The 12,589-nt window shown below is 43.9% G+C and overlaps 1 protein-coding gene across 1 annotated transcript in view; it reads left to right on the plus strand.

Moving 5' to 3' along the window:
* LOC147122622 (serine/threonine-protein kinase 32B-like) overlaps positions 1 to 12,589 on the plus strand; it is a 559,191-nt gene that overhangs the window by 489,314 nt on the left and 57,288 nt on the right. Inside the window, exons 7-9 of the mRNA XM_086007879.1 lie at positions 3,652 to 3,755; positions 8,941 to 9,057; positions 11,598 to 11,723. Of these exons, the coding sequence (XP_085864005.1) occupies positions 3,652 to 3,755; positions 8,941 to 9,057; positions 11,598 to 11,723 (347 nt within the window). The remainder of the gene's footprint in view (positions 1 to 3,651; positions 3,756 to 8,940; positions 9,058 to 11,597; positions 11,724 to 12,589) is intronic.

Here is a 12,589-nt window from a genome sequence, read left to right on the forward strand (position 1 = left end):
CACCTTCCTTTCCTTCCTGTCTGTCCTTCCTAATTGTCAAATACCCTTGTATGTTTAGTTCCCAGTCATGATTATCTTGCAGCCATGTTTCCATAATGGCCACCAGATCATACCCATGTGTAGTTATTTGTACCGTCAACTCGTCAATTTTGTTACGAATGCTGCGTGCATTCAGATAAAGAACTTTCAAATATGTTTTCTGACAATTTATTCCTGCTTTTACCCCTTTTACTACTTTACCTTTATCATTATATACATTCTGTCCCTTCCTGACACGCTCTGGTTTTTAATTCCCCCACTGCTACCTTGCTCTATTGCCTTCTCCGCTGTCATTTTTATTTTTCGCTCTCTTAAAACCTCCCCCCCACTAATTAGTTTAAAGCCCTCTCTACAGCCCTAGTTATTCGATTCGCCAGGACTCTAGTCCCAGCACTGGCCAAGTGAAGTCCGTCCCAACGGAACAGCTCTCTCCTGTCCCAGTACTGATGCCAGTGTCCCAGGAAGCAAAACCCATTTCTCCCACACCAGGCTTTGAGCCACGCATTTAACTCTCTAATTTTATTTACCCTAGCCAAATTTGCACGTGGCTCAGGTAGTAATCCAGAGATTATTACCCTTGTGGTTCTGCTTTTTAATTTGGCCCCTAGCTGCTCAAACTCCCTCAGCAGAACCTCCTTCCTTGTCCTATCTATGTCATTGGTACCAACATGGACCACGACAACTGGATCCTCCCCCTCCCACTCCAAGTTTCTCTCCAGCCCAGAGGAGATGTCCTTAACCCTGACACCGGGCAGGCAACACAGCCTTCGGGACTCTCGCTCTCGGCTGCAAAGAACTCTATCTAGCCCCCTAACGATACTATCCCCTACCACTACAACATTTCTTTTATCTCCCCCCACTTGAATGGCCCCCCGCTCCACGGTGCTGTGGCCGGGTTGCTCATCTTCCCCGCAGTCCCCGTTCCCATCCTCTCAGGGAGTAAGAGCCTCAAACCTGTTGGACAAGAGCAAGGGCTGCGGCTCCTCCAACACTACCTCCTGGATCCCCGTACCTGCCTCACTTCTAGTCACACCATCCTGACCCTGGCCACGGACTACATCTGAATTAATTAATCTAATTGGTGTGACTACCTCCTGATACACAGAGTCCAGGTAACTCTCCCCCTCCCTGATGTGTCTCAGTGTTTGAAGCTCGGACTCCAGCTCTTCAACACGGAACCGGAATTCCTCGAGCAGCCAACACTTACTGCAAATGTGATCTCTGTGAGCATCGATGGTGTTCACCAGCTCCCACATATTGCAGCAGCAACACATCACCTGATCTCCCATTCTATGTAATTAATTAAATTTATTAATATTATTCTTAAATACATCTCCTGTGCTTGCATGGAAGGTGCCGGGCGAAGGGGAAGGGCTGTTAGAGGTGATTGAGAAGTGGACCAGGGTATCGCGGAGGGAGCGGTACCTTCGGAATTTGAAAGGGGAGGGGAGGGGAAGATGCGTTTGGTGGTGGGTTCACGTTGGAGGTGGCGGAAATGGCGGAGGATGATCCGTTGAATGTGAAGGCTAGTGGGGTGAAAGGTGAGGACAAGGGGAACCCTATCATGGTTCTGGGAGGGAGGGAAGGAGTGAAAGCAGAAATGCGGGAAATGGAATGGACACGGTCAAGGGCCATGTCAACCACAGTAGAGGGGAATCCTCAGTTGAGGAAAAAGGAAGACATGTTGGAAGCACTGGTATGGAAGGTGGCATCGTCAGAACAGACGCGGCGGAGACAGAGAAACTGGAAGAATGGAAAGAGTCCTTACAGGAAGCGGGTTGGGAGGAAGTGTAGTCCAGGTAGCTGTGGGAGTCAGTGGGCTTGTAGTGGATGTTTGTTGAAAACCGATCGCCAGAAATGGAGACGGAGAAGTCAAGGAAGGGAAGAGAAGAGTCGGAGATGGACCATGTGAAGATGAGGGAAGGGTGGAAATTGGAAGTAAAGTGAATGAACTTATCAAGTTCAGGGTGAGAGCAGGAGACAGCACCGATACAGTCATCGATGTACCGGAAAAAGAGGTGAGGGAGGGGACCTGAGTAGGACTAGAACAAATAATGTTCCACATATCCCATGAAAAGGCAGGCATAGCTAGGGCCCATGCGGGTTCTTATAGCAACACCTTTAATTTGGAGGAAGTGAGTGGAGTCAGAGGAGAAGTTGTTCAATGTGAGAACAAGTTCAGCCAGGCGGATGAGGGTGGTGGTGGATGGGGACTGGTTGGGCCTCTGTTCAAGGAAGAAGCAGAGCGCCCTCAGGCCGTCCTGGTGGGGGTGGAGGTGTAGAGGGATTGGATGTCCATGGTGAAAAGGAGATGGTTGGGGCCAGGAAACTGGAAACTGTTAAAGTGACGGAGGGCGTCGGAAGAGTCGCGAATGTAGGTGGGAAGAGACTGGACAAGGGGAAAAAAAATAGAGTTAAGATAGGAAGAGGTAAGTTCTGTGGGACAAGAACAGGCTGAAACAATGGGTCTACCAGGGCAGTCCTGTTTGTGGATCTTGGGAAGGAGTTAGAAGCGGGCTGTGCGGGGTTGGGGGACTATGAGGTTGGCAGCCATGGAGGGAAGATCTCCAGAGGAGATGAGGTCAGTGACAGTCTTGGAAACAGTGGCCTGATGTTTGCTAGTGGGGTCATGGTCCAGGCGGAGGTAGGAGGAGGTGTCGGAGAGTTGGCATTCAGCTTCCACGCGGTAGAGGTTGGTTCGCCAAACAACAATAGCACCACCCTTGTCAGCAGGTTTAATGATAATGTTAGGGTTGGATCAGAGAGAACGGAGTGCTGCAAGTTCAGAGGGAGGTAGGTTGCAGTGAGAGAGGGGAGCAGAGAAATTGAGACGGCCGATGTCACGTCGGCAGTTAGCAATAAAAAGATCTAGAGAGGGTAAGAGGCCAGAGGGAGGGGTCCAGATAGAACAAGAATTTTGAAAGCAGGAGAAAGGATCAGCTGTGCGGGGGGAAGGCTCCTGGCCAAAGAAGTGGACACGGAGACGAAGGCGACGGAAAAAGAGCTCAGCATCGTGCCGAGCTCGAAATTCATTGAGATAGGGGCGTAAGGGGATGAAGCTAAGGCCTTTGCTGAGGACTGATCGTTCGGGGTCAGAGAGGGGAAGGTCAGAGGGGATAGTGAAAACACGGCAGTGCCTGGACTGAGGCTGCAACACCAGAAGAGGCAGGTGGGCAATTATAGAGGCAGCAGAGTCCGAAAATCGGGAAGTTAGCATAGAATAAAATGGGCAGAGTTAAAATTGGCCGTTTTATTTCACACCCTTGACAATTAAAAACCTGCTTGATTAAATTTTTTATTAATAATCGATAAACTAATGATATTGTTATAAAATAAATTATTCTAAAATCAATTAATAAGTCAAATCTAAACTCTGTATAAATTAGGGTATTTATTATTATATTGTGTGTTTCTTTCCCAGTAAGGCAATTGCACTAGACCACCTTTCTTGTAATTAAATGTACATTCCTTTGCAGAAATAGGATGAGTATAACTCAACACTACAGTATGTATCAGCTATGCATCTTTATGGTCACTGGATAGTACCTTTGAATCTTTATATTGTGTGTAAATATTTTATGGCTGACTTCGTCTCTTTTTGCCTCTCTTTAGCTCCAGAGCTTTTTCAGTCCTTTTTGGAAAGAGGCCCTGGCTACTCATATCCTGTGGACTGGTGGTCATTGGGCATTACATCTTATGAAGTGTTGCGGGGCTGGGTAAGATGTACAGTTTAGATCTTATTTTTGCCATGCAAGATGTCAGATAACCTCCCCTTTTGAACACTATTACTGTAAGAATAACAATGGAGAGTGAATGAATTGTCAGCTACTAACTGAAAAGTGTACATTTGATACATTTGCATTTCATTTTTCTACCACCATTTTAAATCTAGTAATTTTATACATGTTGGCCATAAACATGCATACATAACTCTCCATTATAAAAATCTCTGGTATAGCTTTGCGTATATCACATACAGTGCTTATAACATCATTATTAACAAGAAAACCTATCCAAGCTGTGTGGTGTGTAGAATGTGTTGTATGGAGTCATAAACATTATAATAAAATCACATCCAGGAATATCTCCAGCTTTTAATTTAAATACAGGAGGCAAGAAGAAGCCTGACTGACAAATGATCTATCCCCTCTCTCACTAGTATGTAATGTCCTGAGATTATTGGGATAACCATCTTAGCTTATACTTCTTACTGGTGGCATCTGCTACAATTAAAGATTATTTCAGAAGCCAGTTAGCAGGAGTTTTAATGGAAGAAATTCAACAATGCCATTGCAGCAGTAGAAGTGTGGCAGGTTACTAGAATTAGGGTCCTGTGGTGTTGAATGAAAGAAGTGAGGACTCAACTAGGAAAATCACAATTAATTCACAAATATTAAATGTAGCATTGGCAGTGCAACATGCTGTACCTATTAATAATCCAGAAAGCTGTTGGTATCTTTATCACACTCACAACCAGATATTATATCTTCAGTAATATTGTTTGCAATATTTTGAAACCAATGCTTGCCACTATCAGCGACATATTTAATTACAACTGTATGTTTTTGCATTTTTCTTCTGATATGAATTTAATGACAAACCAATGTTATGCATTCTGCAACTAACATCTACATGTTCATATTTTCATTATTATTAACAATTGTGGTTCACTGCACAGAAGTCGCAATCAATTAGCAGCAAGCTGGCTTCGACTTTCACTCTTTATTAATGTCAGTGCAACTGTGGAGACATTTTTAATTACTGTGAATAGAATATATCAAAAGCATGTTGTATACAGCAGAAATAAGTTATTAAGATATGTTTTAGTCTGGAAAGGACACAGCTTGCATACAAAGTTCAAAGTAATGAAAAGCAGAGCTTGTGATTGGCTCAATTTACAAAACATTATCATTCAGCGCCGCATCTCGTAGGCAGGAACGTGTCCTGGCAGTTCCATTTCTCATTATATTCCCTCCAGGGGAATCTCTGTCACAACATTGAGTAACTTGCTCCAACCAAAGCTCATCTTTGAATACACTGGTAATTTAGTGTCACTGTAAACAAATATTTTTATGGATTTAAAAATCCAAAGTGCTTAATCGTTGATTATTGTTTCCTTTTCTTGTCAATTTTCTCCTCCCAAGGGCATTGACTCCTTGTTGGGATACGGTTCCACTGGCACCGGGCACTCTCCAACACCTTACCCAATTGTCCATTCTTCACATGTTACCCTTCGCAGTAATTACTGGCAGGCTATTTGATTATATGAGGCACTGCAATTGAGCCCAATCCTGCCCTCACCCAACACATAGAGATCAGGACTGAGAACCCTGGCCAACTGTCCACTACTGGAGCCAGAGATACTGGGAACTTCCTATCTGTGTGGCTCAACTACTCACTGGATAACTAGTTGGGGGTAATTTTGACTTGGTGCAGTAGTGTAAAACGGATGATAGCCCATTTTGCAGCTCTCCCGTTTTCTACTTCCATTGAAGTTAAGCCTGCCTGGGGAGCCCATAATTATGGACATTAATTAAAGAGGTAAACCGACTTTTAAAGAGTGAGATCTGCAGAGCTGAAAATAGTAAATGTTGATTGATGGAGTTCTTCCCTGGATTGCAGATGGTGCTGCCGAACGGGCTGATGGCCCACCAGTCCTGTAACTCAGCAGTGCTATGCGGAGGAAGAAGAAAAACAAAATTAAAAGCACAAAAATAAATGAATGATACAAGTAGGAAATGTTGACGTGTGCTCTGCTAGCACCAAATGTAAACACGAATGGCCTGGATTTGATGCATGTGATCACTCCATGTTTGTGCTCTCGAAAGTTCAGTTGGTGCATGAGCCAACTGCTTGTAAAAGGCTGATCAGCATGAGCGATTCTCTAGCTGAGCTGCTGGCATTTAAATAACAAAAGAACTGTAGGAAGCGACTGGGGGGATTTCACTGAAGAAGCTCCCTGAAGGAGGAGAATTCAAGAAGACAAACGAGCAGAGAAATGGAACCGCTAAAATGGCAGAGCGACAGAACAGAAAGCGTGGCGATAAGGGGGGAAAAAATCATTAATAGGAAGCGAGAAAGACAGAATTTAAAGGGCAAAGTGCATGATCATTTTTCAGAAAAGAAGATGAAATGAATTAGATAGGAAAAGTAATTTTAAAAAAATGTGAAGTAGACGGCTGGGAATGCAAAGTCATACAAATACTGAAGGATGAAAATAAGAAGCCCCGAGGAATCATGAGCACAGGTTAGCATATAATAGAGGTACAGTTAAAATGCCGAGACTGATATCTGTATAGTGCAAAGTTCAGTCACCAGACCTGAGTTAAACTTCTGGATTTTGCACTACCCTGAACATCACCAGAGCTTTGTATATTCATGCACAGAACACTGAAAATATTATTTAATATTATGAGACCATGGGTGGGAGCATTGCTTCTCTTATAACATTAAAGAAGCGTCCGGGAAGGCGTCGAACACCTCGAGTCTCTTTGCCTGGAGCAAGCTGAAGCCAAGCGCAAACAGCGCATGGAGCACATGTCAACCCAAGCACCCCACCCACCCGCCCCTTCAACCACCGTCTGCCCCACCTGTGACAGAGACGGTAGGTCCCGCATTGGACTCATCAGTCACCTGAGAACTCATTTTTAGTGTGGAAGCAAGTCATCTTCGGTTCTGAGGGACTGCCTAAGAAGAAGAAAGAAAATTCCATACTAAATTTTAAAAGTTCTCGGAGTCCAATGGAAATTCTTTGCATTGACACAAAACCAGCAGTATAAACAGTACCGCCAGAGTAGTGAGGAGCCGAATAAAAATAATAAGCCCATCCCTGTTAAAATTGTGATATTCCCTTCAGTACTGCTCTGATTGTTGGTCAGACGCACAATTCCAGTGAGCTGGAGATACAAGTGTTCCACGTGGTCTGTTCATGTTAAAACTTCTCTTTAGTTTGATAGAGCAGTCGTTGCCATTAACTGTTCGTCACTCATACAAGGGGAGTTAACTCTTGATTTAATTTCACAGAATAACATTTCAAACTCACTTACCATCACAGGTATTGCCAACAACAAGGTGAAATCAACTCATGTGTTTGGAAACAGTTGTATGACAAGAACAACAACAGCTTGCATTTATATAGATCCTTTAGCGTAGTACAATTACTAATTACTATTAGTAAAATTTTAAAAAATTACTATTCACTCTTGTGCATTCCCTCTTGCATGTTTCTTTTCCTACGAGGTGTTTCTCCAGTGGCTACAGCTTGCAAGGTGGAAGGTTGCTGAGCTTCCATTGATGACACTTGAACTAGCCTTGGAGCAGAACCGTGAGCAGCTCTGGACCTTGAGGGCCCAGCTACAGACAGCGAAATGTCGGTGTGGGCTGCAGCAGTCTGGATTGGCTGGCTGAGTGGCACCAGCAAAGGGCACTGGTGAAGTGTATGGCAGGCGAGCAGGCATGAGAGCCTCTCCCATGGAGTCAAGGCCACTGTCCTGGGGCAGCACCTTCACACTCCTAGTGATGGCAGGCTTCTGAGTTTCCATGGCAGCAGTTTGTGCTGCAATCAGAGTGGGTGGCGCTGGTTGCACGCACAACTAATAAGAATAAGCAGGGAGCACGGATTTTATGTAAAATTGGAAGCACAACTATAAAGAACACATTTACCATTTCACTACAAATAGTAAAGAAAGACCTGCATTTATATAGCGCCTTTCATGACCTCAGGACGTCCCAAAGTGCTTTACAACCAATAAAGTACTTTTGAAGTGTAGTCACTGTTGTAGTGTAGGAAATGTGGCAGCCAGTTTGTGCACGGCAAGCTCCCACAAACAGCAATGTGATAATGACCAGATAATCTGTTTTTAGTGATATTGATAAAATAGGATATAAGATTCTGAGGGAGATTGACAAGGTAGATGTTGAGAGGTTGTTTACCCTGGCTGGAGAGTCTAGAACTAGGGGACATAGGACATTTAAGAATGAGATGAAGAGGAATTTCTTCACTCAGAGGGTTGTGAATCTTTGGAATTCTCTACCCAAAGGGCCGTGGATGCTGAGTCATTGAGTATATTCAAGGCTGAGATAGATAGATTTTTGCACACTAGAGGAAAGTGGAGTTGAGGTTGGAGATCAGCCATGATCTTATTGAATTGCAGAGCAGGCTCAAAGGGCCGTATGGCCTACTCCTGCTCCTAATTCTTATGTTCTTCTTCACAATAGTGCCATGGGATCTTTAATGTCCACCTGAGGGAGCAGACAGAGTCTCAGTTTAACGTCTCATCCGAAAGACGGCACCTCTGACAGTGCAGCACCCTCTCAGTACTGCACTGGAGTGTCAGCCTAGATTTTTGTGCTCAAGTCTCTAGAGTGGGACTTGAACCCACAACTTTCTGACCCACAGGTAAGAGTGCTGCCAACTGAGCCATGGGTGACCACTAAGCAGATTAAATTGTCCCCAAAAGAGTTCTTTACCAGTATTCCAGAATTTATCCCCAATAACACCTACTGATAACTTCTTGCCCAATACTATCAAGAAGATTTTTTTTTTAAACTGCAAATGCTGGTTATCTGAAATAAAAGATAGAAATTGCTGGAAACACGCAGTGGGTCAGTCAATATCATTAAAAAGAAAAGACAGGTTTAATGTTTCGGATGTGTAACCCGTCATCAAAACAAAATATATAATGGTATTATTGGATTTGCTATGCCCAGCAAGTTTGCATGTTTTAACCTGTGATTCCTGGCATTCATCAACTTTGTTCATAACTATTCATATTTTGTTACAATTTGTTACTGATATGAGGGAAAAGGCCTTTATCAGTAAAGGCTCCTGACATTTACTGTCCAGCTTAAGAGAGTACACAAGGTAAATGTTAAATAATTCTGCTGTATTTTGTCTTATAGAGACCATATGACATTCACTCCAACACGCCAGTGGAAGAAATACTTCTCATGATTAGGACTGAAAAAGTGCACTGCTCCTCCACATGGTCCAAAGGCTTGGTGGCATTAGTAAAAAAGGTAAAGAACGGAAAGAAAAGGTCACGGTATACACTTTGACAACTGGTGCAGAGGTATTTTTAGCCAGAAAAATCAATCTGGACACACTTCACTGCCGTAACAAATGAAAAAAATATCTCAGTACTGTGTGAGAACATTCTGTTTTGAAATATTGGGGGGTTGGGAATTTAACACACTCTGTCCAGCAAAAACGAGGCGTCCCTTAAAATGTGGCATTCAGCCTTACATTCCATCGCAATCCTGCTGGTCACCATGCTCACTGCATTTCGGGGTCTGCAAATTGGGGTTCCATCACGACAATGGGATCGCGATTGGATTTTAACTCGGGTCTGACTGGGGAAGCTGCTGTGGACTCCCGCCAGGTGGAGGAAGGTCAGGAGCTGTCGGGAGCACAAAGCAACACTCCAACCTAAGGCAAAATCTTTCCTTCATGGGGCCAGTAAAAGCAAGAGTGTTCCTCCAGGCCTCATAAAGGAAGGTTGCAGCTTCCCGTGCCTCAGGCACGCCCCCTTACCTCCAACAGATCCTCCCAAAAGCCCCTGCCCATCACTTTATCTTCTTGCCAGCAAGCCTTGCTTTGGTGCCGGCCTGGAATCTGGGCCTATGAGTGCTTATTTGCAGACGCACCCACCCTGCCCACCTGAAACTCGCGGGGAGTTAAAATTAACCCCATAGTTTTACTTCAGGAACTCCAGGAACAAAGGCAAGTGCGCTTTTGATTTGGTCTTACGGGAATTTGAGTTGGTCTGATGTCTGATTCTTGGCAATCTAGTCAAAGAGTATGGCACGAAATTGGGATCGGTTCACCCGTTGTTTGGGCGCTACGGGTGCCGTTTGGGGACCAAAATAGCATCCGGTGCGACACGTCTGTCGCAAATCGCGCTGGATGCCAGCTTGGTAAATGATAAACAAGAGGCGTCCTTTACCCACATCTGAAGCAGGCATTTAATGCCTACTTCTGGTCCCTGCTGCAACTTTGGTTTGTCCTGAGGCAGCCAGCGCCAGTGCTGATTGCCTTCGGGAAAACCAACACTAAACTTCACGTAAGTTTTAAAAAAAAAGTAAGCACTTACCATAATCACTGCCGCTCCCAGTCTCAAGATCTCCAACCTCACTCCCGATTCCGACCTCCCGGCCCCAGCCCTGACCACCTAGACCCCCCCCAGACAGCACTCCCGACCTCCAACAATGTTCCCGAAGTCTAAGATCTTCCTACCCGATTTCCTGACAGTATTCCCGAAGTCTACGATCTTCCTACCCAATCCCCCAACAGAACTCCTGAGGCCTGCGATCTTCCTACCCGATCCCCCACCAAACCCCGATCACGGAGTCCGAGATCCACCCGTTCCCTCCTCCAGAACCCTGCGATCCAACCCAATCACTTACCTGGAAATAGGAGCACTAACCTATGCGGGCTCCTACTGCAGCACCATTTACTTTATGATGAGGACCAAGGCCCACAATCCAGGGCTCCTTTGACCTCCCAATTTGAGTGCAGGCTGTTAAAACTGGGTGGGTAAGGCACCCAAATATAGGCACACCCGAATTTCTAGGCCTTTGTGCCTATCATTTCTCATGATTGTGTTGGGCTGATTAACCTGAGAAAGTGAAAAAGAAATGGGGCTAGTATCTGCACATAGTCTCCAGTAGGTGGGGAGAGGTATTCATTATTTTTCTTTGTGCCTGGTTGGTGTATGTACTTAAGTTTCCTGGAAGATTAGGAAGGCTACATATTTTGGGATCAGGATTATATTTTCGGAATTTGCTGCATGACTACCTGTAGTGTGGCTCCTGAAGCTAAATTCAAAGTCAATTTCCTAAGAAAATCCAGCCCTCATCCCAAATGAAGACTGCATTTCAATAGACACCTGCATAAAACGCACTACATTGGACAAATGTAGACAAAATATATTAAAGTCAATGTCAAACAGCAATAAAGTTGTTTTATGGAAGTCAATATAATTCATTTAAAGTTCCGGTGATTTAAAAAAATTCTTTATTGGGATTGGCAAGGCAGCATTTGTTGCCCATTCCTATTCACCCTGAGAAGGTGATGGTGGGCCTTTTTCTGTTTGATACATCTGAGTGGCTTGCTAGGTGACTTCAGAGAGCAGTGAGTCAAAAACATTGGTATGGGACTGCAGTCACATATAGGCCAGACTGGGTAAGGATGGCAGATTTCCTACCCTAAAATAAATTAGCAAGCTGGTTGGATTTTTAACAGCGATCCAACAGCTTCATGGTCTCGTTTTAACTGATACCAGCTTTTTATTTCCAGATTTATTTTTTAAACTGACTTCAAATTTTCACAACTGACTTGGCAGGATTTGAACACACATTCATCTGCATTAGATCAGGTCTCTACTTCCAGTAACATAACCATTACACTACCATATCCATTAGCTATAGTTGTGTAGCAAAATCTTTCCTCTTAGAAGTTTTCGTACTTAGACATGCATTTCAAAGAATTGTGACTTTTTTTCTTTTATCTACCAGCAAAAAAACACTATGTTAAAATATGGTATTTTATTTCACGTTAGCTTCTTGTGAAAGAGCCTGAGAGTCGGCTATCAAGTCTCAAGGACATTCAGAATTCTCCATACTTAGTTGATGTGAACTGGGATGCTGTCCTGGAGAAGAATCTCCCTCCTGCTTTTGTTCCGAATGTGAGTTAACAAACAGAAGGCAAAACGTTATAACTTTGATTGAATAATTCCTTTGCTGTAAGCTTCATTGTTGCATTTTATTAAGCCGATAAGTATTCATACTACTAAATGGTGCATATAAAAAATCTGAAATGAGCAGCACAGTAAGGTGACAAAGAGGCCAATCGGTGGATGAAGAGACAAACCAACTGATAGATGTGTGAGGTATCTGGTCGTTCCTTTCCATTATGGTCATCATTATGTACAGTGTTACTGAGGTATAATTAAAATGCAGAACCTCAAAGGTAATAATCTCTGGATTGTTACCTGAGCCACGTGCCAATTGGCATAGGGATAAGCAGATTAGAAGGTTAAATGCGTGGCTCAAAGAGTGGTGTGGGAGGCAGGGGTTTTGCTTCATGGGGCACTGGCACCAGTACTTTGGAAAGAAGGAGCTGTTCTGTTGGGACGGGCGCCACTTAAATTGGGTTAGAACCAGTGTTCTGGCGAATCAAATAACTAAGGCAGTAGACAGGGCTTTAAACTAATGAAGGGGGGGTTCAGGAAAGAGTAAATATAAAAGCAGCAACAGAAATGTCGAGGCTCTAGAGCAGAGCAGAGTTTTGGGTAAAAATTAAGCAGAGTGGATCAGGAAGAGTAACAAAGGTAATAGGGCATCAGTGACTAAGGTGACATCAGGGAAAAATAGAAAAAAGTCACAGCTAAAGGCACTATATCTGAATGCGTGAAGCATTCGCAATAAAATAGATGAATTAATAGCGCAGATAGAATTAATAGGTTTGATCTAATAGCCATTACGGAGACGTGGTTGCAAAGTGACCAAGGTTGGGAACGAAATATTCCAGGATACTTAACTTTTAAAAGAG

The sequence above is a fragment of the Somniosus microcephalus genome, chromosome 2, assembly GCF_052327205.1.
Source record: "Somniosus microcephalus isolate GS21.2 chromosome 2, FLI_Smic_1.0, whole genome shotgun sequence".
NCBI lineage: Eukaryota > Metazoa > Chordata > Chondrichthyes > Squaliformes > Somniosidae > Somniosus > Somniosus microcephalus.